This window comes from Podarcis pityusensis, assembly GCF_964106645.2.
Source record: "Podarcis pityusensis genome assembly, chromosome: 14".
In the NCBI taxonomy this organism is placed as follows: Eukaryota; Metazoa; Chordata; class Lepidosauria; order Squamata; family Lacertidae; genus Podarcis; species Podarcis pityusensis.
Window position 1 is genome coordinate 15,068,241 of NC_138039.1, and position 23,272 is coordinate 15,091,512.

The 23,272-nt window shown below is 47.3% G+C and overlaps 1 protein-coding gene across 1 annotated transcript in view; it reads right to left on the reverse strand.

The window, feature by feature from the left end:
- The window catches only part of LOC308463428 (BOS complex subunit NOMO1-like), a 33,355-nt gene extending 14,735 nt beyond the window's left edge, over nt 1–18,620 (reverse strand). Inside the window, exons 1-18 of the mRNA XM_080981806.1 lie at nt 18,459–18,620; nt 16,680–16,769; nt 15,875–15,920; nt 14,216–14,316; nt 13,990–14,096; nt 13,228–13,300; nt 12,875–13,027; nt 11,542–11,679; nt 10,485–10,574; nt 9,422–9,527; nt 9,174–9,324; nt 8,068–8,245; nt 7,249–7,390; nt 6,784–6,915; nt 5,430–5,566; nt 4,387–4,474; nt 3,619–3,682; nt 1,012–1,107 (exon numbers count right to left, since the gene is read on the reverse strand). Of these exons, the coding sequence (XP_080837932.1) occupies nt 1,012–1,107; nt 3,619–3,682; nt 4,387–4,474; nt 5,430–5,566; nt 6,784–6,915; nt 7,249–7,390; nt 8,068–8,245; nt 9,174–9,324; nt 9,422–9,527; nt 10,485–10,574; nt 11,542–11,679; nt 12,875–13,027; nt 13,228–13,300; nt 13,990–14,096; nt 14,216–14,316; nt 15,875–15,920; nt 16,680–16,769; nt 18,459–18,605 (2,039 nt within the window). The 5' untranslated portion in view covers nt 18,606–18,620. The remainder of the gene's footprint in view (nt 1–1,011; nt 1,108–3,618; nt 3,683–4,386; nt 4,475–5,429; nt 5,567–6,783; nt 6,916–7,248; nt 7,391–8,067; nt 8,246–9,173; nt 9,325–9,421; nt 9,528–10,484; nt 10,575–11,541; nt 11,680–12,874; nt 13,028–13,227; nt 13,301–13,989; nt 14,097–14,215; nt 14,317–15,874; nt 15,921–16,679; nt 16,770–18,458) is intronic.
- Nucleotides 18,621–23,272: the final 4,652 nt, after the last annotated feature.

Genomic DNA, 23,272 nt, shown 5'->3' on the forward strand with positions numbered 1-23,272 from the left:
TTCTTATGCCATTTTCAACAGTCATGGAGAATCCCCAGGACTTTAACAAAGTACAGCTCCCAGGATTCTCCACAACGGTTTACAGTTGCGTAAGAATGCTTCAAATGCATAGTGTGGGTGTGGCCTAGGATATCTCCCTTAATATTCCTATAGCTTCTGAGATGCCTCGGTTCTCAAACTTAATCCGTTCTGGGAGTCCGTTCAACTCCCCAAACTGTTCGAAAACCAAGGCGTGGCTTCTGATTGACGCAGGAGCTTCCTGCACTCAAGCAGAAGCAACAGAGGATGTTCAGCTTCCAAAAAACGTTTGCAAACCGGAACACTTACTTCCGAGTTTGCGGCGTTTGGGAGCCAATTTGTTCAGCAACTAAGCCATTTGAGAACCAAGGTACGACTGTAGTTCACAAGTTGTGCAAGGTTGAAGCGCATGATGACTACCACCCTCAAAGAGGGCACTCTAGTGCTGTAGGCCCTGAAATATGAAACAGTCATTGTGCTCTCTAGAGCAGTAGAGTCTTAGAATCATAGAACTATACAGTTGGAAGGGACCATCAGGGTCATCTAGTCCAACCCCCTGCAATGCAGGAATCTTTTTTGCCCAACATGGGGCTTAAACCCACGGCCCTGAGATTAAGAGTCTCAGGGTGCCACTTCTAACCCAAACATACATTTGGGGATCCATTTCTTGCTCTTGCCATATATCCGCATGTGGTAGGTTGTGCTCTGTGGACTAGGCTGTGACGCACCAGTTGAAGACTAGTGCTTTAGAGTTTCGTCATGAACAGACAGTGGACATATCCTTTCAAGCTCTTGAAACATTAGGCGCCCAACTGTTTCAACTCAGGGATGTCCCATAGAATAAAGGATACGTGGACCTTTTGGAAACTTCTACATGTGTAAAAAGAAATACCCTTCTCCTAAGCATCTGCAACCCACTAGCCACACAAGACAACGAACGTTTGTTAAAACTTGGTAATTCAAGGGTAGTCTTTGCAACCCCAAAGTTCTTACTTTATGGTAACCATCACATCCATCAATTTATCGGCTGTTATAGTTCCAAGGACGTGGTGACGAATCGCAGTCAGCGTCAGTATACTCGGAGCAGACCTGGAACCAAAAAGGGGGAGGGGGCACTTAAAATCGATCCCAACAACCACCTTTTGCTTTCCATTCCACGCTATGAAAGGGATAGGATTTTCAGCCATTTGCATTTGGCTTGGGGTTGTAAAACGGTTGAGGTTTACTTAAAGACTCTCATGCATAGCTGGGTCAACTTATAACTATTATAAGTTCACTCCCATCTTTGTGATATAGCAGCCTCTGGAGGTGGAAAGATGGCCACAATCTATGGCTTGCCATTTAAGATATCACAACAACCTCTAAATGGCTCAGCACCACCTCTCCCCTTATAAACCAACCTGGGTTCTGCAATCAGAGGCCCTTCTTCATGTGTCTCCTCCATGAGAGGTCCAGAGGGGGACAACATGAGAACAGGCCTTTTAATGCAGTGGCCCTGTTTGTGGAATGCTCTCCTCAGGGAGGTTCACCTGGTGCCTTCATTCCATATCTTTAGGAACTAGGCGAAAATATTCCTCTTCAACCAAGGCTTTGGGCCGATTAATTTTCGACAGATTTTTAGATGTGTTTATGGGAAGGAGTGGTATTGTTTCGTTGTTTTCATTTCAACTATTTATTTGTGCTTTTACCGTGTATTTTTTTTCTTGTGATCTGCCCTGAGATCTTATAATGAAGTGTGGTATAGAAGTCTAATAAGAAGAAGGAAAATTTCCACAAGTGTGTTGTGGTGCAATGTCTGAACTGAGGTCACAGGAAGAGAGATTCATTAATGCAAACCGCAGGGGTGAGCAGAACCCATTTGGGGACCACACTGACGAACATCCCTCTAATAATATTGGCTAAACATTCCCTCTAGTGCCAATCATGTCAATGTCTTATATGCCTTGTTTTAATCTTTTACAGTGGAAGTTTTCAGAGAAATCAACCTGTCAAATATGACAATTTGAAATGGCATATTTATAAAGCATGTTCCTAGGATCTTTCCCTCCCCCCGAAAAAAGTGGATGAGTTTACCCATGTGTGGGCTACATGAATATTGGTCTGATCAACATTCTTAAAAGTCAGTGTAATGTACTCCCTCTACTGGTGGTAAAAAAGAAAAGCTGCCATCAAATTAAGATTACAGGTGAAGCTGTAATGGTCTTTTCCTGACAACCCTCTCCAGGCTGCGGTCATCCCTGCTGCTTGTGCACCTTTTTCTTCCACACTTTTCCCTTCCGCATAACTTTCCATTAATGTGCTTTGAAACAGCACTTTGGGAACATCCAACTTCTTCTGCAATTACCTTTTGCGGCTTTCCCCTCCTTATGGAGGGTCTCAATGATAGCTTTCTGCACAACTGTCAGGTCAGCAGCCCTCCCCATGATTGTGCTTCCTACTGAACCAGACTGAGAGACCGTTTAAAGGCTCAGGAACCCATTGCAGGTGTTATGGATTGAATAGCTACTGCACCTTTTCACAATAATCTAATTTTCTGAGATTGTTAATTTGGGGTTTTCATCAGCTGTATGCCATAATCATCACAATTATAACAAATAAAGGCTTGCCATACCTTGTGTTGCATGTCATGAGTCTATCTCATATATTAGTTTTACCTTTAAGTTCAGTTACTGAAATAAATGAACTTTTCCACGATATTCTAATTTTTTGAGTTTCACCTGTACATTTAAATAACATTTAAGTGGCCTTTAGATGCTCTAGCAGTGGCATGAGAGCTACTTGCCCACACGACACAGTGCTGCTATAACACAGACTCATAGAACTGTAGAGTTAGAAGGGACCCTGAGGGTCATCTAGTCCAACCCCCCGCAATGCAGGAATCTCAACTTAAACAATTCACGACATATGGCCATCCAACCCCTGCTTAAAAATCTCCCACGGAAGGAGAGTCTACCACGTCTCGTGGGAGTCTGTTTCGCTGTCAAACAGCTCTTAGTGTCAGAAAGTTCTTCCTGATGTTTCATCAGAATCTCCTTTTTCGTAAGCTGAATCCATCGGTTCGGGTCTTAGCCTCTGGAGAAGGAGAAAACAAGCTTGCTCCATCCTCCATGTGACAGCCCTTGGGCCATTTGAAAACGGCTATCATAATGTGGCAGGACCTACAATTTGGATCTCACTGCCTACTGACATCAGGCAGGCAAGTAGGACCAAGCTTGGCCTGCGGGCCAAAAGTTCTCCACCACTGCTATAGACAATACTGCACTGAATGGCCTGACTTTAACAAGGCAGCTTCCTAGACTCCAAACAGCCAGCTCTTTAGCATGCAAGTGTCACCCAGCTAGGATCAAGGAAGACTGTCAGGTGCTAAGGACCTGCTTGCCTGGCTCCAACCAGGCAGTTAAGTGCTCATTCTTTAAAGAGCATGACAGCCGCACTGTGCGATGAACCCATGGAAAAGCGGCTCCACCACAGCTTCTAGAGGCCCCGGAAACAGCTTCACATATGTGAAGCCTCCTTCTAGTTTATCACATTTATCCATTGCAAATATTGCCGGTGAACATTTCCGCAAAGGTTACCAGCCAGCTGCTACTTCATGCTTACGTATCATAGGTGTAGTATTCGTGCTCAAAACGGTGGCAGGAACGGGGTGTGACTTCGTACACACCTGAAAATATCAAAGCGAGACACAGTTGCAATCCTGATTTCAGATTCTGAAGGTTCCCATACTTCAAAACTGTATCACGCTAGCCTTTTCGTCAGCTCCTGAACCTGCCTCGCTTGAAGCATTTTGCTGGCAACCTGAAACCTGCTGCCTAAACAAGAGGCTTGCCTAACCGAAGACACAACCTCACTAATTCTCTATCTCAGTGCAGATTGCATAGGTAGATAGGCACTCCTCCTACATTCCATGGCCTCCCACCTGGTGCGCCCCCTACAGGACTGGTGAGGAATTCCAGGATGCACTTGGCTCAGGAGAAGGCACCCCAGGAAGGTTGTGGTTCTTGGTCTACTCCAACCTCAAAATAACAACCCTGCAAGGGAGCCTAGCCCAAGACAGCGATTGGCCAACAGTCATCCTGGGAACTTGGGGTTTCCCAGTCAATGTCCAACACGCTAACCATCTTTTGCAGCTTACCTGCCTATGGCTATCTGTTGATCCTACAATGTTGGATATTAGGCTAGGCGCTCCTGCTCTTTGGAGAATGGGGTAAACCAATGCACCTTCCTGTATTTGTGGACTCACCTTGCAGTGGGGTGCAGCTTTGGGGGCTGTTATGGGAGCTGCACTTCAAAATTTACCACTATCTGTTGGGAACTCACGCACAAACACATACACACAAGACCATTCATTTCCAACGAGACACTTACCCGGCTTGGAGAGGCAGAATCTGTTCACGCCTTTGGACAGGTTATAAATGCCAACATTCTCAGGTCCATTTCCATCCTGATAAAACTCCTGATGACAAAAAACCCAAAAAGTCTATTAGCAGGTATTGAATCCCAATCTTTGAAGTTTCCAAGTCAGTTTTCAAACAACTACAGCAGTTTTCAATTCTGCCTCCAAAATTAAGTGGGAAAGGCAGTAAAGGCAAAGGACCCCTGGACGGTTAAGTCCAGTCAAAGGTGACTATGGGGTTGTGGCGCTCATCTCGCTTTCAGGCTGAGGGAGTCGGCGTTTGTCCACAGACAGCTTTCTGGGTCACGTGGCCAGCATAACTAAACCGCTTCTGGCACAATGGAACACCTTGATGGAAACCAGAGTATACAGAAATGCCGTCTACCTTCCCACAGCAGCAGTACCTATTTATCTACTTTCGAACTACAGTGGTACCTCCGGTTAAGTACTTAATTCATTCTGGAGGTCCGTTCTTAACCTGAAACTGTTCTTAACCTGAAGCACCACTTTAGCTAATGGGGCCTCCTGCTGCCGCTGCACTGCCACAGCATGATTTCTGTTCTCATCCTGAGGTAAAGTTCTTAACCCGAGGTACTATTTCTGGGTTAGCGGAGTATGTAACCTGAAGTGTATGTAACCTGAAGCGTATGTAACCCGAGGTACCACTGTACTAGGTTGGCAGGAGCTGAGACAGAGCAATGGGAGCTTACCCCATCGTGGGGATTCAAACCGCCGACTTTCTGATCTGCAAGCCCAAGAGGCTCAGTGGTTTAGGCCACAGCGCAACCAGCATCCCCCCCAGCAGTATAGAAATATATTACTTAAATCATTAATTTGATACTTATGGGCAGCAGCCAGGTTGGTGATTACCAGATTTTGGAAAGGACTGGAATGGACTGGAAGGAGCAACTCTTATGATCAATACTGAGTCTGACTGTCTATAAGGCAGTTGGCTATGATTATATATTGTGGGGCAGTTCAGGCCAAAGAGAACGCATATAAGCTGTGATCTCACCAAAGTGATCGCATGGGAAAGAGAACAGCGCAGCATATAGCCGGTCTGGCGGAACTCAATTCCTGACGCATCTTCTTCCAAAACCTCAAGTTCCAAGGATTTATTCTTCCAGCACCAGTCTTCACGGATGATGCTCACTTAAAAGAGAAAAGACAGACCAGTAAGGGGGAGGTGTCACGCCTGATGCTTAAAACGCAAGCAGTTAGACAAGCACAGAAGTCATCCGAACATTTTGTAAGCATTAGCGTTTAAAAATAAGTCCAGATATGGAAGAACTGGGCATATTCAGCCAACGTGGCGCCCTCCAGATGTGGCAGGAACAGCCATTCCCATCATTCCTGACCACTGGCCATGCTGGCTGGGGCTGATGGGAGCTGGAGCCCATAAAAAATGGAGGGCACCACGTTGGCTAGCCCTGTTTGAAAAGGAAGTCTGCAAGACGTAAGGAACTTATGTGCTTTCACCTGTGCATTCCCCACATTTCTCTCTCTCTCTCTCTCTCTCTCTTTGGAATAAGAAGTACACAACAGGGATTGTACACATCAGACACAGAAACTAGGAGAAACTTCAGCGTGCAAGAGAACATGGGAACGTTTCTTTTTAATAGAGTATTTCCTTCTGTTGTTTTATAAGCAATTGTATTAAAATGATTTTTTTGGGAAAAATAACATTATGATGTTAAGGCATCTTTTTAAACGATTAACAGTGTGGTGGCAGTGGTTTATTTATTTATTTATTTAATGACATCTAGCATATTAAATTGAATAAACATTGAAGGCTGAACTTCAGTGGAGACATATCTTGTCCAAAACGTGGGGCATTGTTTAGGGATTTTTGTTGGGGTCAAGAATAAATTTTGGGAGATTTTAATTCTGCTGTCCTATTGATATTATTTTTTCGCAGCTTTGTTTTTAGTTCTTATGTCTTATGTGGAGGTGGTTTAGTTTTGTTGTGTACATTTTGACATGCTTTTATTTATGGCTTATGACTGCTGTTATATATTTTTTAAATTATGAAATAAATGTTTTCATGTTGGAAGCTGCCTTGAGCATGGTTTTAACTCTGGAAAGGCAGCACAGAAATAAATGATGATGATGAAAAGTGGACCATAAATATGAATGAGTAGCAAATTCTGGCACAATTTGAAACAGTGAAAAGGCAATAAACACCCCTGTGCAACCAGACTCCCTCTCTCCACATGCCCTCTCTTGGCCCCCCCAAAATCTGCTCCAGAGGTTTTTGGGGTAATTAGGGAAGGCACGTAAGAAGATTAAGTTCCATTACACAGGTGGAAATCTTTGCACTAGCAGACGACTTTGCTGCATACAAACTAGAAGCACTGCATTGTCCTTACTTTTATACTTTCCAGGAAGCACATTTTCAAACAAGAAAGTCACTGAGTTAGACTTTGCTGCAAGTTGAAGGCTACGCTTCTCCCCCTGCCGGTTCACAGACTGGAGTGTCACTGTCAATTCGCCACAAGCATCTGGGGGAAGACAAAAAGAGGGAAATGTGCAGATTTCAGATTGCCATGTTTAGTCAGCAGCCTCCTTAGGACTTTTGGGAGGGGGTGTGTGTGTCAGAGATTCCTAGAAATGGGAGCGGGGGATAGAGCCTTGATTCAGATGTTAGCCTCTTGATGAGAGACAGCACTCATTTGAGAACAAACCTGGATCTACCAGCAAGCAGACACTCAACAAGAATTTGCAGCCAATCACATGGTTGCATCCAGCAAAGTTCTCCTCTGAAATCGGCTATTCCCACCAGATTATATGAGCAACCTAAGTCAACTATTTCCACCCGTCAGTGCAAATCTTACCCAAACAAGTGACTTTCCCCGAAATGGAGGCCAGAAACTGTGAGAAAGTCACGTCCAGCACCGGTTTGGAGGCAACCGTCACAGGAAATATCTTGGGTTTCAAAGCAAGGCCAGCTCTGGCTTCTGCCTCGGGAACGATCACCTACAGCAAAGAAAATGACGCTGAGAATTACTTCCTTGTGTGAAATGGAGCAAGACAGATAAAAGACAACAGCTGCACCCCATTCGCTGAGCAGCAAAGGAGCAAGAAACTGGAAATATGCAAGGAGGTCACTGAGTATGCTTGCCAAGGCTGATGGGAGTTGTAGGCCGCACTTCCCTCAGGCCGACCTTCTGGGGCTCACATACCAGTGGTGGGTGGAGCAATGAATGTCAATTTTCCCTTTGTGCAATAGCCTAGTTCAGTTTCCCAAACTTGGGTCTCCGGCTGTTTTTGGACTACAACTCCCATCATCCCTGGCTAGCAGGACCAGGGGTCAGAGATGATGGGAACTGTAGCCCCAAAACAGCCGGAGACCCAAGTTTAGGAAACCCTGATCTATTTTCTACACACCCACACCCACTCCTTTGCCCTCCAAGAGGCAAGAGAGAAGCATTATCAGCGTTCAAGGACACATTCCAGCCAGGGAAAAACTGGGGGTACAAAGCAGGGAGAGTAAAGGGTTCCAAGAGCCAGGTAGAGAAGACTTGAGGGCCACATGTGGTCCCTGGGCCTAAGGTCTCCCACTGCTTTGAGAAACAGAAATCTGCTCCCAGGCTTCCAGATTTGATTGCTTTTACGAGTTATTTCTTTTCTTAAGAGGTACTAGTTATTCTGACCTGGATGACATAGGCACCCGATTTTGCCTTGAAGCAGAAAGCACCGCGAGTGTCCGTTTCCGTAGTAACCATCAAGGTTTTGTCCTTGTCTTGAGGCAACATCGTCACCTTGTATTTGTTGATCTGCTTGATAGAGTCAGGAAAGCGGGTTACTGATATCTGGCCACAGACACTGAACCTATTGGGGAAAGAAGGGCATTGCCAATGGTCAGGAACAATTGGAATGGTCAGGAAATCTAAAAGGCCCCAGGGTTCCCAACTCCGATATAACGACACCATTGTTGTTGTTGACAATTATACACTGTACCGCCTTTAACTTCCAAGGATCTCAAGGCAGACGGTTCTCCTCCTCCCCATTTCACCCTCACAACAACCCTGTGAGGTAGGTTGGTCCGAGAGCGAAGTGACTGGCCCAAGGAGAGCTTCATGGCTGACTGGGGACTCAAACCCTGGCCTCCCAGGTCCGAGTCCAACCCTCTAGCCATTACACCACACTTGCTCCAGTGTTGGATAGTGTGTTGGATCAGGACCTGGGAAAGCAGAGTTCAAAGCTATGAAGTTCACCAGGTAGCCTTTAGCCAGTCACTTATTCTCTGCCTAAGCTACCTCAAAGGGTTCCTGTGAGGATAAAACGGGGAGAACTCTGTAGGCCACCATGAATGGCTTGGAGGAAATGTCATTCATTCATTCATTCATTCATTCAAAGTCTCTAAGGTCTCTAAGGAGTCTCTAAGGTGCTACTGGACAATTTTTTTTATTTATTTCGACTGCGTCAGACCAACATGGCTACCTACCTGAATCTAGATTCATTCATTCATTCATAAATAAGCAAGCCGCACCATTGGTCCATCTTGCTGAGGATTGTCTACTCTGACTGGTAGCAACTCTAGAGGAGGTCAGAAGATCTTCCCTAGGCCTACCTGGAGATGCTGGGGCTGGAACTGGGGACCTCCTGCACGTGAGGCAGCTGCTCTGCCACTGAGTTACAGCCCCTCCCTGGTGTATGGTAGTGTCCTGTGCTCCTATCCCAAGGCCTCTTGGCTCTGCTCTGAAAAACCCCAAGCCCGCCCTTGCTGTCTTGCTCGGCTTCCTACTCAGACACTCACTCTGTTGTGATGATGTCGGCCAGCTGGGGAGTATTGGGGGCAATTTTCACCGTAATGGTATCGAAGAAGAGGTGCTCTTTCTGGGCTTGAATGGTATATGTTCCGGTGGTTATGTTTTCAAGTCGGAAAGAGCCGTCAGACTTGGTAGTAACTGTGGACAAATTAAAAATGGACAGATTGTGTTTGAATTCAGCTCGGCCAAAAGCATCAAATAGGTAGGACGCCAGAGCAAAAGAAGAAGCACATACCTTTAATCTGGTTATTCAGCGTCACAGTAGCATCTGAAACGCCTTCCCCTTCTGGGCTGTTCAAAACCCTCCCTGTGACTGAGAAGCCCATGACATGGAAAATGGGCTGAAAGGGAGGAAGTAGGAGAGATCAATGGCTGAATAATAAAAAAATTATTTTTATTAGATTCAGGTAGGTAGCCGTGTTGGTCTGATGCGATAGAAATGTATTTAAAAAATTGAAAAAATTGTCCAGTGGCACCTTAGAGACCAACTAAGTTTGTTCTTGGTGCACACGAAAGCTCATACCAAGAACAAACTTAGTTGGTCTCTAAGGTGCCACTGGACAATTTTTCAATTTTTTTAAAATATATTTTTATTATTATTTAAAGATTTTATTGAGGTAAATCAAATCAATACAATAAAAATAACAGAAGTACTGTATATCTGAGAAGGATTTAGCATTAGGTTTGTAAAGTACTTAAAACCATTAGGAAAACAAAAATTATACATTATACTACGGAAAGGGAGTCCCGTGTGTCCATTTTTTTGTACATAAGATAAAATCCTACCAAACAGCACAGAATCTTTCAGGGTCCTCCAAGCCTTTGGCAACACGTGATTGAGAAGTTATTTTTTCAGCTAATGCTAAACTGTACATATTCTTATACCAAAGCAAAAGTCGCAAATCCTACAAGGTTCTCCACTGGGGGGGCAACTGAGGTTCTGGCAATTGCCAGCATCCTCATCAAGAGTTTCTGAGAGCTGAAACTTTTCAATTGATCATCCCATAGATTCAGTTTAAAAAAAAAGCTGCAGGGAAGTTGGAATGGGATGTTTGAGTATTTTGGTCATTTCTTGACAAACCACTATCCAGAATTTGAATGCCAATGAGTAGTTTTACCACGGGTGAAAAAGGGTGGAATTAGAATGCATCATACTGGAACTGTTTTTCCTCCCTCCTACCCCATTTGAAATAGTTCTGAATTGCTGGATTATTTCAGGTTAAGATACATCCATCCGTACGATATGCGTTACCTAAATTTATCCAGAGTGCAAAAAGGGTAATTCGAGAAGAGCTCACCTCAATTTTCAAACTGTCATGCTCCACTGTAAAGTCCAATCTAGATGGAGCAACATCAAACATAATTCTCTCGCCTCGGTAAAAGGGGACCTGAGAAGAATGCAGAGCCCCAGGTTAAGCAACGTGTTTCTCCAAAAGACAAATCTAGACAAAATCCAATCCATCGCAGTGGGAGGTGTTTCTCTAGCAATGGTGACTGTTGAATCTAGGGGCCCTCCAGGCAATCGGCTGCATCCAATGTTAGCCATAACCAGAGGAAAGAAATTAACGGGCATGATGAGCTTAAGCCATTCATTTCAATGAGTATACTCTGAGTAATACTTAGTTGGATACAGCCCAATGTAATAATATGTATCTACCTGAAGGGGGAGAGGGACGCGGGTGGCACTGTGGGTTAAACCACAGAGCCTAGGACTTGCCGATCAGAAGGTTGGCGGTTCGAATCCCCGCGACGGGGTGAGCTCCCGTTTTTCAGTCCCTGCTCCTGCCAACCTAGCAGTTCGAAAGCACGCCGAAGTGCAAGTAGATAAATAGGTACCGCTCTGGCGGGAAGCTAAACGGCATTTCCGTGCGCTGCTCTGGTTCGCCAGAAGCGGCTTAGTCATGCTGGCCACATGACCCGGAAGCTGTACGCCGGCTCCCTCGGCCAATAAAGCGAGATGAGCGCCGCAACCCCAGAGTCGGCCACGACTAGACCTAATGGTCAGGGGTCCCTTTACCTTTACCTTAAGGGGGAGCACCATGTACATCTTGAGCTCACAGGAGAAAAAGTTGGATATAAATGCAACAAATAAATCTGTCGCTCTCTCTCTCACACACATAAAAAATATGTTTGAAAAAAGTTTATTTTATTTTTTTCAAGCCTACTTGCTGTTTGCAGTGGGGAGATGAGGGTGTGTGTGTGGCTGCAGAGTGCAAGTGTTGTTGTCAACACACACACACCAGTTTCTATGACCTCCAACTGCACCCATGGGCCCCAAGAAGGGCCCCTGCTTGTAGCCTTCACTTTTGAGGAAATCATTATTCAGAAAGGCCGGGGAGCTCTCTCATTACTCACCACAGTGTATTTCCCACTCGGCAAAGACAGAAAAGTAAACGAGCCGTCCTCTTTGGAGATGACATTGCACAGATAGGCGAGAGAATCATCCCTGGCAGGAAAGCCGTCAACTGGAGAGGTGCTGCAGCCCATGATGTCCTGTACAAAAGAAGGCAGACAATCCTCTATACCGAGAACAAGGAACCCCAAGAAGCACAGAATTTTCCAATGCATAAATGGGAGCTCTGTGGCTGCCAAAGCTTCCCCATTCATCTGGAGAGGCACTCAAACGATGGTATTTCCTCTTCATGTAAACAAACAGGGAATTTGGCTCACTGAGCAGCAGACAAAGCAGATGCTTCATATGCAAAAACCAGGACTGTGCACATGGAACTCAGGTACAGAATCGCTCCCTCCCCTTCACAAGACGCAAGAGAAACTCACACCGCCCATCGTCTAATTACTTTGGAGCATTGGCCGTTCCCCACAAACCAGATGGATGGGAGCAGTGTTCAAGCTTGGATCCCTAGAAGTTGTTGGCATACTTCTCCTACCATCCCTTATGGTTGGTAAAACTTTAGAAATGTGGTCCTCCATCTGTACTCTGAAGGCACCACCTGTTTCAGCTTTTAAATACCTATTGAAAACTTTTCAATTCTGTAAGATTTATGCAGGCAAGTAAGAATACCTCTTTCCATAAAGGTTAGCTGATTTCTAATTTTAACTTTATTAATAGGGATTTTATTTTATGGAAGTGTTTTGGCTTTTTTGCGTTTTAATGGAGATACAGTGGTACCTAGGATTAAGAACTTAATTCGTTCTGGAGGTCCGTTCTTAACCTGAAACTGTTCTTAACCTGAAGCACCACTTTAGCTAATGGGGCCTCCTGCTGCCGCCGCGCCACCAGAGCACAATTTCTGTTCTCATTCTGAAGCAAAGTTCTTAACGCGAGGTACTATTTCTGGGTTAGTGGAGTATATAACCTGAAGCGCATGTAACCCGAGGTACCACTGTATATAAATACTTTTTATGAATAAAATGAATTAAGCGACACAGTCCCTTTCTTCCACAGCCTGACTCTACCACTATCTCATTCTGTGAAGACCAGGCTCATTTAACTGCAGTTAGGCACGTTTGTCAAAAACAGTACGAGGGGGTAAAAAAACAAGACCAATGTCACATCTCCACAGATGTCAAAAACATTCCGAGTTGTATCCAATGTTAGTCCTACTCAAGGTAAACCCATTGAAATTAATGGGAATGACTAACTTGGGTTCATTAGTTTCAATAGGTCTACGGGGGGTGGGGTGGATAGTTGGCTACAACCCTCTCTTTTGCATGATGTACAACTGACCTCCTTGGTTACCGACGACGAGAAAAGGAGGAACATGACCCCTTTCATGGGCTCCCCATCACTCCGGACGGATCCTGAAACGTTGTAACCAGCAACAACGAGAGGGCCAGAGGCATAAGCATTGGAATTGGTCACTCTTACAGTTGTGCTGGCCTGAAATATAGAAAAATGTGAACGGTTGGTCTCACAATTCCACATACAGTTTTGGAGGCTTTTTTTTGTAAATATAAAACCATTTTGACCATTGAAAGATCCTTCTTGTTCTGAGAAAGTCAGAGCCTTAAAGTCACTTCACCAGCGTATGGGGCAGATTTGTGTGCAAGCTCGACGCTTCCATTTACAGGAGCACTCACCTCTTTCAGCATCCAGGTTGGATGGGAAGCAAAGATTTCGTATTCCCCAGGAAGGACTTTGAAAAAGGCATACCTGTAGAAAAGGAAAGCTGGTTCACAAACAGAATAGCTCTGGCTAACAGTGTGTGCCATACGATGATGATATTTGTACCCCACCCACCATGTGCTTCACCACTGAGCTATGGTCCCGTCCTTCTTTTTCAAACAATCCCTGCCAGACTGTAAGAGAGGAATCGGAAGCAAAACCTTTCACGCAGTCGCTCAGGCCCTACATATTTAACTGTCCAAAAACCACCTCTGGTATACAAGCAACACACTCTATTTATGTAGGCATTACCTTGCTCTCCCAGCCAGATTCTTCTCTTTTAGTTACTATGCTGTTTTTAATGGGGTTGTTTTATTGCGCATGCTATTTATGGATTTCTGTATTTTAACACTTGCGCAGTTGGATTTTTATGCTCGTAAATTGCTTTTATACTCGTGAGCCCTAAGTGCTGTATGTAAATAACCTATACTTTGTAAACTAATGCTCCACATATGCAATCCCACTGGCACAATGGGACTGCCATTTCCTCTCCTCCCACCTGTGTGCTCCCCAAAGATGCTCCAGGGAGCCCCTCAACTCTCCAGAGTTTATTTTGAGGGTGGGCGTGGCAGGGTGGGCTGGAGAGGAAGTGGAAAAACTGCTGCACACCCAGAAATCTGCTGCGCCACTGAAGCTACAGCATGAGATACAGCCCTGCGGCAACAAGTCAGACTCACTTTCCGCCCGGCTGAGTGGTCGTGGCTTGTATGCTCGCCTCCGAACCCGGATTCCGCAGTGCAACAAGAACCCCGGCAGGACCCAGTGTCTGACCTTTGCTGAGAACCTGGAAAGAAGGGGACAGAGCAGCTCTTCAGCTTGCAGGGAAGAAAGCACAGAGAACCTGCTTCCCCATCACCTCCTCCAAAAGGAGGCAGCAATGGTCAAACAGCAAGGGCCTTTTACCTTCCCATTTACAGAGAAGCCTGTAAACACAAAGTTGATGTCTCCTCCTTTAGTGCAAATGTCATTGATGCCGTCCACATGGATGTCCACGCTTGTGGGCTCTGGTGGGGAGGGAATGAAAGGGAAAGCATGAAACGGAGGAAAAATTATGTCAATGTCTTCTGCGTCTGCTATACATGAAGCATCATTCCTGAAACCATATCTGCCCCAAACATTTTAAAGCACTATGATGCCATTTTAACAGCTGCAGCTTTCAGCAAAGAATCCTGGGAAGTGTAGTCTATTAAGGGTGCAAGAGTTGTTAGGAGAAGAGTATTTCCCTTGCAGAGAAGAGGGATTGGTTGTTAAACCAATCAATGCAGTTCTGTAAAAATAGGGACCTCATAACAAACCTCCGCACCCTTAAACAATAGTTCCCAAGATTCTCTGGGGGAAGCCATGACTGCTAAAAATGGTATAAGGGTGGTTAAATGTATGGAGTGGATGCACAGTGGTGAAATATGAGGCGGGTGTGGCCTTGGTTGCTTCAGACATCATGTGAAGATGATATCATTTTGCCAAAGTTTCCCTGACCCATGAGATTGGACCTTGCTATTTCTGAATTCCTCCACCATGTAGCTAGAAGACAGAAAGAGGCCCATTTGATGACATTTGGAAGTTTTATTGCATTTGTTAACATCAGTTCATCAGATCAAAGACCCCCCACAGACCTATGGTCGGGTCTGGAGGGCCTTATGTGGATTATTTTGAACACTTCTGGTCAATAGATTTATAAGTTGCAAGTGATTCCTAGTCTTAGTAATGAGAAAGGGGAGCAATATCAGGCAAACAGGTTTAGCATCGTTTTTTGAATGCTGTGATCCAAAGAGCTGTTTGGTTTACCTGTTTTATTGGTTGTTTTCATTATACTTGCAGGGGGAGGGATTAAAAACTGAATTCCTGTTTTTACCTGCTCCTGTGCTGTTTTACTGTTGTTATGATACTGTGGGTTTTTAAGGATTTTTTTTATACAGCTCAGGTTTTTGGTTTGGTTTTTTTGTAAAATTAAGTAGCTTAGAAAGACTTTCAGTAAATAGATAATAAAATCAAGGCAGCATTCCCCCCCCCCCAAAGAGACAGGATCACAGAACATTTTTCACCATGCAAGGCCCAACATATTCTACATAGAGCCCTGTTCTTATCTCTATAGCTTTTGACTTTTTATCACCCCAGAACAGGTGTGAGGAATGCCTGGGGCTCCGGTTGCAAAACTACAACTCTCTTCAGTCCCAGCAAGCACAGTCAAGGACCAGGGATAGTGGGGAGCTATAGTTCAGCCACAACTGAAGGACCAAAGGTTCCCTATGCCACCTATAAAAGCAAATGCCACTAGAAATGAACTTTTGAAAACCTCAGTTTCAATCCAGTGCAATCCTATACTGTCCTTTTCAGTGAGTTATTCCCAGGACTTATTCCCAGATAAGAATGCATATGACTGCAGTGTTACAGCACAGTTCTGTACATTGGGTCAGCAAATCTTTTTTTCAGACAGCATGCCAAAAGTGAGCAGAGCCAAACATACACACCAAAATGATCTAAAACCAACATTTGGAACAATTCATATCCCACCCCATCAAAAAACAAACAAACAAACAAACAAACAAACAGGTACATACATACCAAAACTCCACCCTAGGGGAGGTTCAATTTTAAGGACAAAATCCCCCTACGAAAGAAATCATGAACATTTTTTGCAATTACAATAAAAATGCAACAGCTTTTTAAAGAAAACCCAGCAGTTGACTATCTTCTATCTTAAGGGGGTATCCAATAAATCCTATGCACTAGGTGGAGTACTTTCTTTTATTTGTCCTGAAGCTTTTAACGTTCAACTTCCTTAGATGTCCACAAGTTCTGAATGTTATGAGAGAGGCAGAACCTTTTCTCCATCCATCTTCTCTGTGCCAAGAATAATGTTATAATCTGTTATTGTGTCATCTCTTACTAACCTTTTTTCTAAACTTACGAGTCCCCAAAGCTCCAACCTTTCCTCTTAGTGGCGTTACTCCATCCCCTTGATAATTGCGGTCGCCCTTTCTGGAAACTTTTCCAATTCTGCAATATCCCTTTCCAGGTGAAGTTACCCGAACTGTACACAGTACAGTATGCCCTCAACTTACATACATTTAACTTTTGCGCAATTAGCTGTACACGCAGGGCGGAAAAATAAACTCAAAATTCAAGAAAGACCTACGCTAGGGGTCACTAGCCTGGAACCGGTAGCCCCTCCCTCACCCAGCGCTAAAATTAGGCTTGAAAACTTGCCACTGTAGCCTATAGAACAGAAAGCAGCAGTGTGTGGTTGACAGCGGTGTGGAGTGGGGTGATGGTGTTCCCAGTTTCTCCAGTTTGCAAATTTACCCACAGGTGCAAAAAGGTTAGCGACCTCTGGCTGTTACAGTTCAGGTACCATATGGTTGCTTACCTTATCATACAGAGGAATCATGAAGTAACCATTATTTGGAGCACAGTCTGTTTGGTATTTCAAGGTTCCATGCTTGGTGTACAATTTAATCTATAAGTTAAAAGCAAAAAACCCCACAATGGAATATGGTAATTCTGCTACAGCAATTATTTATTATTTTAAACTCATATCCCTCACTTTTCTTTATATTAAATACACTCAAAAGCTTTTTGGAAAAAAAAATACAGAGCACACAATGACTTGGTTTGAATGACACATTAAAACACAATTAAGCTTAAAAATATGGTTTCAAAGAAAAACACCATATGCTGGTGAGCAGGAAGAAAACTAAGTGCTTCATGTCTGTCCCCCCCACTCCTCCTCCTGCTCCACTCCAGGAAGGAAAGCCATGATTTGGCTCAGCATTATGTCCAAACATAGGCTCATGGTTCGGCTCCTCCAAACAAAACACAACCAGTATGCTAAGAAGAAACCTTGGATACATCTCTCAGTTTGTTCAGAGGGAGACAAAACACAAGCCCAGGTTTGGCTGTAACACTAAGCCAAAGCAAAGCTTAGTTCCCAGTAGCAGAGCAGGAGCATGGAGGTGCAAAACAGCCATTTTATCCCTCGTATGTTGCACCTTCACCTTTAAGCTACAGTTACGTTTCTAACTATGGTTTAAAGCAGGGGTAGGGAACCTGTGGTCCTCCAGATGTTACTGGATGCCAACTCCCATCAGTCTCATCCAGAACAGCCAATGGTCAGGGATGATAAGAATTGTAGTCCAGCAACATCTGAAGGCCACAGGTGTCCCACCCTACTTTACACTAAAGGCTAAAGCAGCCTTGCAAATAAGCCCACAAATGTTACTGGCCTGCAAAAAAATAAAATACTAGCCTGCCAGAGGAGAAGCCACTATCTGAAAGACGCACAATCACACCCCGCACTGAACCCTGAAGTAACCTGAAGGCATCACTCAACACGTCACAAAAAGAGTGCAATGGGGGTGGGGGCACTTATACGCACTCTGTCAACATGGGGGGGGGGGCCAGGAACAGGAACCCCCACACAAAATGGCTGTAAACTGTAGAACTTCTCGCGAGTGGACTGGCAAAGGCACACAACCTGCTTTGCGCTTCAGCGCTGGTCACAGAACAGGCTTTCCTTCTTCTGTAGCAGGATAGTGCAGGGTGAATGCAAGACACCTTCAGGTTGTCAGTATTTCATAAGAGGAGCTCAACTGCATAATGGAAACTTAGGTTTGCGCAACTAAGGGGTTAAAGAGTTCGTGGTGCAATAAATCCACTCTATGCATGCGGTGAGCGTTTCCTACAGCTACATAAGTGCCATGCACTAAAAAGTACACGGTAAGGAACTTGATAGGAGCATCTACTTTGGAACTCGCTGCCTATTGAGATTGTGCAAGGGGCCTTTGCTGAACTCTCTTCGGAGCCTTCAAAAAACATACCTTATTGGAAAGTCGATGTGATTTTAACCCACTTCAGAGTTTTAAACATTTGTTTGCTTTAAACTAGGGTTGTGCGTTTCCCTTGATGCTGCTGCTTTATCTTTCCGTAAAGCGCTTTGAGGGGTTTGGGGGGTGGATGTTTGTTTTTCACAAACAAGTAGTATGAATTTTATGAATTAAGTAGGGTAAGTAAAATGAGAAAGAGGCCCTTGATCCATTTCTTCTTCTTCTTCCTCTCAGTCCCCCAGGAGCTGCTTCACCTGCCCGCCCCCCCCCCCCGTTTCAAATGCGAGACACAGAGCGGGCGAAGCCGGAGGCGCAGCGCTCACCTCGATCAGGGAATAGTTGATCTCCACGTCGGACTTGACGAAGCCCCCGCAGCCCACCACGATATCCTCGGAGCCCCGCGCCGCGTCCCACAAGCGGCAGCCCCACAGGAGCCACCAAAGCGCCGCCGGCGCCCAGCCCCGCGGCATCGCCGCTCCCTCGCCCCCCTCAGCCCCGCCGCGCCGAGCAGCCTCCGAAGGTCGACGCCGAGTCAGGAAGAGAGACGGCGCATGTGCCGGATGCGCTCTATGGTCTCCTCTTCCCTGCCGGAAGCAAGCGCGTGCGAGAGGCGAAAGGGTTATCCCTGCTCCCCCTGGCGGCTGGGAGGGGAGTTGCGACTCCCAGGGTTGGGTTAGCAAGGCGCTCCGAACGGCTTTTTTTGGGGGGGGGGGAGGACGCAGTGCTTTCAGAATGAGCGACGTCTGAGCTTGAAGAACCATTTCCTGACGTAGAACGTGACGGGAGCCGGCGTGACGTAGAGCAGGCACCCTCAAACTCGGCCCGCCAGATGTTTTTTGGGACTACAACTCCCATCATCCCTAGCTAACAGGACAACTGGTCAGGGATGATGGGAATTGTAGTCTCAAAAAAAACATATAGCGGGCTGAGTTTGGGGGTGCCTGACGTAGAGCGTTGGGATAGGCCCCGGGTTCGAATCCCCCTTCGGCCATGACCTTGGGGACGGAGCAGTTCACTGCCTCTCTCAACCTAACCTACCTCACAGGGTTGCTGTGTGGGATTAAAATGAGGAGGGGGAGAACCATGTACAGCTCCTTGGAGGAAAATGGTGGGACAAAATGCAGTGGATAAAAATAAGTCCCCCATCTCACCCTCCTTGGCTTCATTTCAATAGAGGAGGAGGGAGACGGGGCCTCTGGAGTTGCACTAGAACAGAAGTGTGGCTTAGTGGTTAGAGTGTCAGACTGGGAGGCCAGAGTTCGAATTCCCACTAAGTCATGAAGCTCACAGGTGACCCAGGGCCGGTCGCCGTCTAGCCTACCTCACAGGGTTGCTGTGAGAATGAAATGAAGTCTGTGGGGAACTGTGTGTGCCCACCTTGAGCTCCTTTGGAGGAAAAGTAGGATATAACCCTGGGAGCTTGTTATGTACTGAGTTGAATAGGATCCAAACTGTAGCAGTCTGATTGGTCCTAGAACAATAGGATCCAAAAGGCAGCAGTCTGATTGGTCCTAGAACAATAGGATTCAGAATGCAGCAGTCTGATTGGTCCTAGAACAATGCAGCAGTATGATTGGTTGGCAGGAACCACCCAATCCTGCTCCAGATAGAAGTGAATCCACAACCTGATTGGCTTACAGTAGAATTCCAGAATTAGCCAATCATGTGCAGCCCATTGTGTAAATAATGTATATAAAGCAGATACTGTGAGGGGACATTTATTCATTCCTCCTCACCACTATGAGCTGAATAAAGAGCATGAAATCACTTTGCGACTCTGAGTATATTTCACTGGCGACGAAGGTGGGATCCCGCTGAGCTGACTGCCACACACAGCACCGCAGCACCGCCAACTGCCGCACCGCTGCCTCGCACCGTGTATCCAGGCTTCAGCTCCGGGGCACAAGGAACTCAGAATGGCAGCCAACAGCAGCTTCTCGCCATTCAACCCAGCATCTGGAGACTGGGAAGCGTACGCCTCCCGTTTCACCTTCCTCCTAGAAGCCAAAGGGGTCACCGACGAAGAAGACGCCAAGAAGAGGGCGATATTCTTCAGCGTCTGCGGAGAGGAGACGTTTGAAATCGCCCGGGCTCTCCTTGCGCCTGAAGACGTCGCTACTGTTCCATACAAAACAATAATGGAACAGCTGAAGGGGCACTTTTCGCCGCAGCCCTCAGTGGTGGCTCGTCGAAATGCCTTCTACGCAAAGCGGCAAGCCCCTGGGGAAACCATAACTGGGTTTGTGACCTCTCTCCGCCAAGCCGCCCGGTTCTGCAACTTCTCAGAGCTGGAGAACATGCTTCGTGACCGCCTCGTCGGTGGCCTGAAGGATGAGAAGCTGCAACGACGCCTCTACGCTAAGAAGGACCTAACGTTCCAGGTCGCTCTGGAGGAGGCCCTGGCAACAGAAGCTGCCGAGAGGTCGACCCAAGAGGCACGGCCGAGCCTGCCATCCCAACCGAGGGTCCACCATGAAGACCTCACCGACGACTCAGGATCCGACAGGGAGGAGGTGCACCGAGTACAGCAGCGCACTCAAGCAGCGCACAGACCACAGCTGCCTCGACGAGAAGGAGGGAACTGCGCAAGCTGCGGGGAGAGTCACGAGAGGAGGACCTGCCGTTTCCGCAACGCAGAGTGCAGGCAGTGCAGAAAATCGGGACACATCGCCCGGGTGTGTCGGGCTCGGCCCACCCGACACCAGGCATCAGATGACCAATCCAAGAGCCCCAGGTCCCGGGGCCCAACGCACCAAGGCAACTCGACGGAGCTCACGGACTTCCAGGTATACCAGTTGCCCCACCCCAATGTAGAGAAAATTTATGTAGAGGTACAGATAGAGGGGGCCCCATGCCGCATGGAGCTTGACACGGGTTCAACTCTATCCATAATCTCGGCAAGGACCTTAAGGAAACTGTGTCCCACTGGGGGTCCCAAACTCAGGCCGGCCCCATTCACCCTCCGGGACTTCCAGAAACGTAAGGTCCCCACAATGGGGGTGGGGACCTTCAGGGTGCAATACCGAGGGCGGACGCGGCAACTGGACTTGCTTGTGGTCAAGGGCCCCTACATTAGCTTACTGGGATTGGCATGGTTTGGACCACTGGGGCTAGCTGTCACCGGGGTGAACCACACTAGCTTACAAGTGGACGTGGACGCCATATGCAAGGAATTTCCAGGGGTTTTCGATGGGAAATTGGGACAGTATACGGGCCCCCCCATTGCGCTACAGCTTGACCCCGCAGTACGACCGGTCAGGCTCAAGGCCCGCCGGGTCCCGTTCGCCTTGAAACCCCGTATAGACGAGGAATTGGACCGACTCGTAGAGCAAGGAGTGCTGGAGCTGGTGCCTAATGCTCCCTGGGAAACCCCAATCGTCACACCCGTCAAGCCTAATGGTTCGGTCCGCATCTGCGCAGACTACAAATGTACCATAAACAAGGCCCTCACGGCCCACGCATACCCAGTGCCAGTGGTCAGCCATGTCCTTGCCACCCTGGCTGGGTCGAAAATTTTTGGCAAGCTGGACTTGGCCCAAGCATATCAACAGCTGCCAGTAGATGAGGCCACAGCAGAGGCACAGACGATTGTGACGCACAGAGGAGCGTTCAGGGTAAAGCGGCTGCAATTCGGTGTCAGCGTGGCACCAGGCATATTCCAGAATATAATGGACTCTCTCCTTAAAGGGATTCCTGGCGTCACCCCCTTCTTCGATGATGTGTTGATTGCCGGCCCCACACCAGAGGAGTTTGAGGACCGCCTCCGCACCGTTCTGCACCGTTTCCAGACGGCGGGTCTCAAGGTGAAGCGGGAAAAATGTCTACTAGGAGTGCCTCAGGTGGACTTTCTGGGATTTATGGTGGACGCAGAAGGGGTCCACCCGACTGGGGACAAGGTACGGGCCATTTGTGATGCCCCAGCGCCCAAGAGCAAGACTGAACTTCAGGCCTTCTTGGGACTATTGAACTTTTACCATTCCTTCCTTCCCCACAAGGCGGCGGTAGCGGAGCCCCTACACAGACTCCTGGACAAGCGGGCCCCTTGGGTGTGGGGCCAGCGCCAGGAGGCCGCATTCCAGGCAGTCAAGGACTTGCTTGTCTCAAACTCGGTCTTGGCACACTTCGACGAGAGGCTGCCGGTGGTGCTAGCATGCGACGCCTCACCCTATGGCATTGGAGCTGTCCTGGGGCACCAACTCCCGGATGGAAGAGAGGTACCGGTGGCGTACTTTTCCCAGACACTCAACACAACCGAGCGGAACTACTCGCAAATCGACAAGGAGGGTCTGGCAATCGTAAAGGGAGTAAAAAAATTCCATGATTTCTTGTACGGGCGGCCCTTCACCGTGGTGACTGACCACAAGCCGTTGCTTGGCTTGTTTGCCCCCGAAAAGCAGACCCCCCAAGTGCTGTCTCCTCGCGTCCTCAGGTGGTCAATTTTCCTTGCCAGCTACCAGTATGCACTGATTCACCGACCTGGGAAGGCGATGGGCCATGCGGACGCCCTCAGCAGGCTACCACTACCGGAAACAGGCCCTGACCCAGCACCTGCACAAGAGGTTATGAGCCTGGAGCTGCTTCCCGACCGCCCCATTCAGGCACAAGAAGTTGCACACCATTCCAAGAAAGATAGGGTCATCTCCCGGGTCCTGGACTGGGTGTGGAGGGGATGGCCCAGCAGCAGCCCCGGGCCAGAATTCGCCGGCTACACAACCCGCAAACATGAACTGTCGGCCCACAAGGGGTGCCTGTTATGGGGAAGCAGAGTCGTTGTTCCCCAGCCCCTCTGCAAAAGGGTCCTCACAGCCCTACACGAGACACATCCAGGGGTAGTAAGAATGAAGGCCCTTGCCAGGAGTTATGTGTGGTGGCCGGGGATCGATGGAGAGATAGAGGCCTGGGTCAAACACTGCCAGGCCTGCCAAGAATCCCGCCCAGATCCCCCAAGGGCCCCAGTCCAGTCCTGGGAGTCCGCCCGAGCACCATGGTCACGCCTGCATGTGGATTTCGCTGGCCCCTTTCAGGGGAAAACATTCTTCATAGTGGTGGACTCCTACACCAAATGGCTGGAAGTCGCACTGGTACCGTCCACTTCCACGTCCGCAGCCATCCGGGTACTACGCAGGCTGTTTGCAAC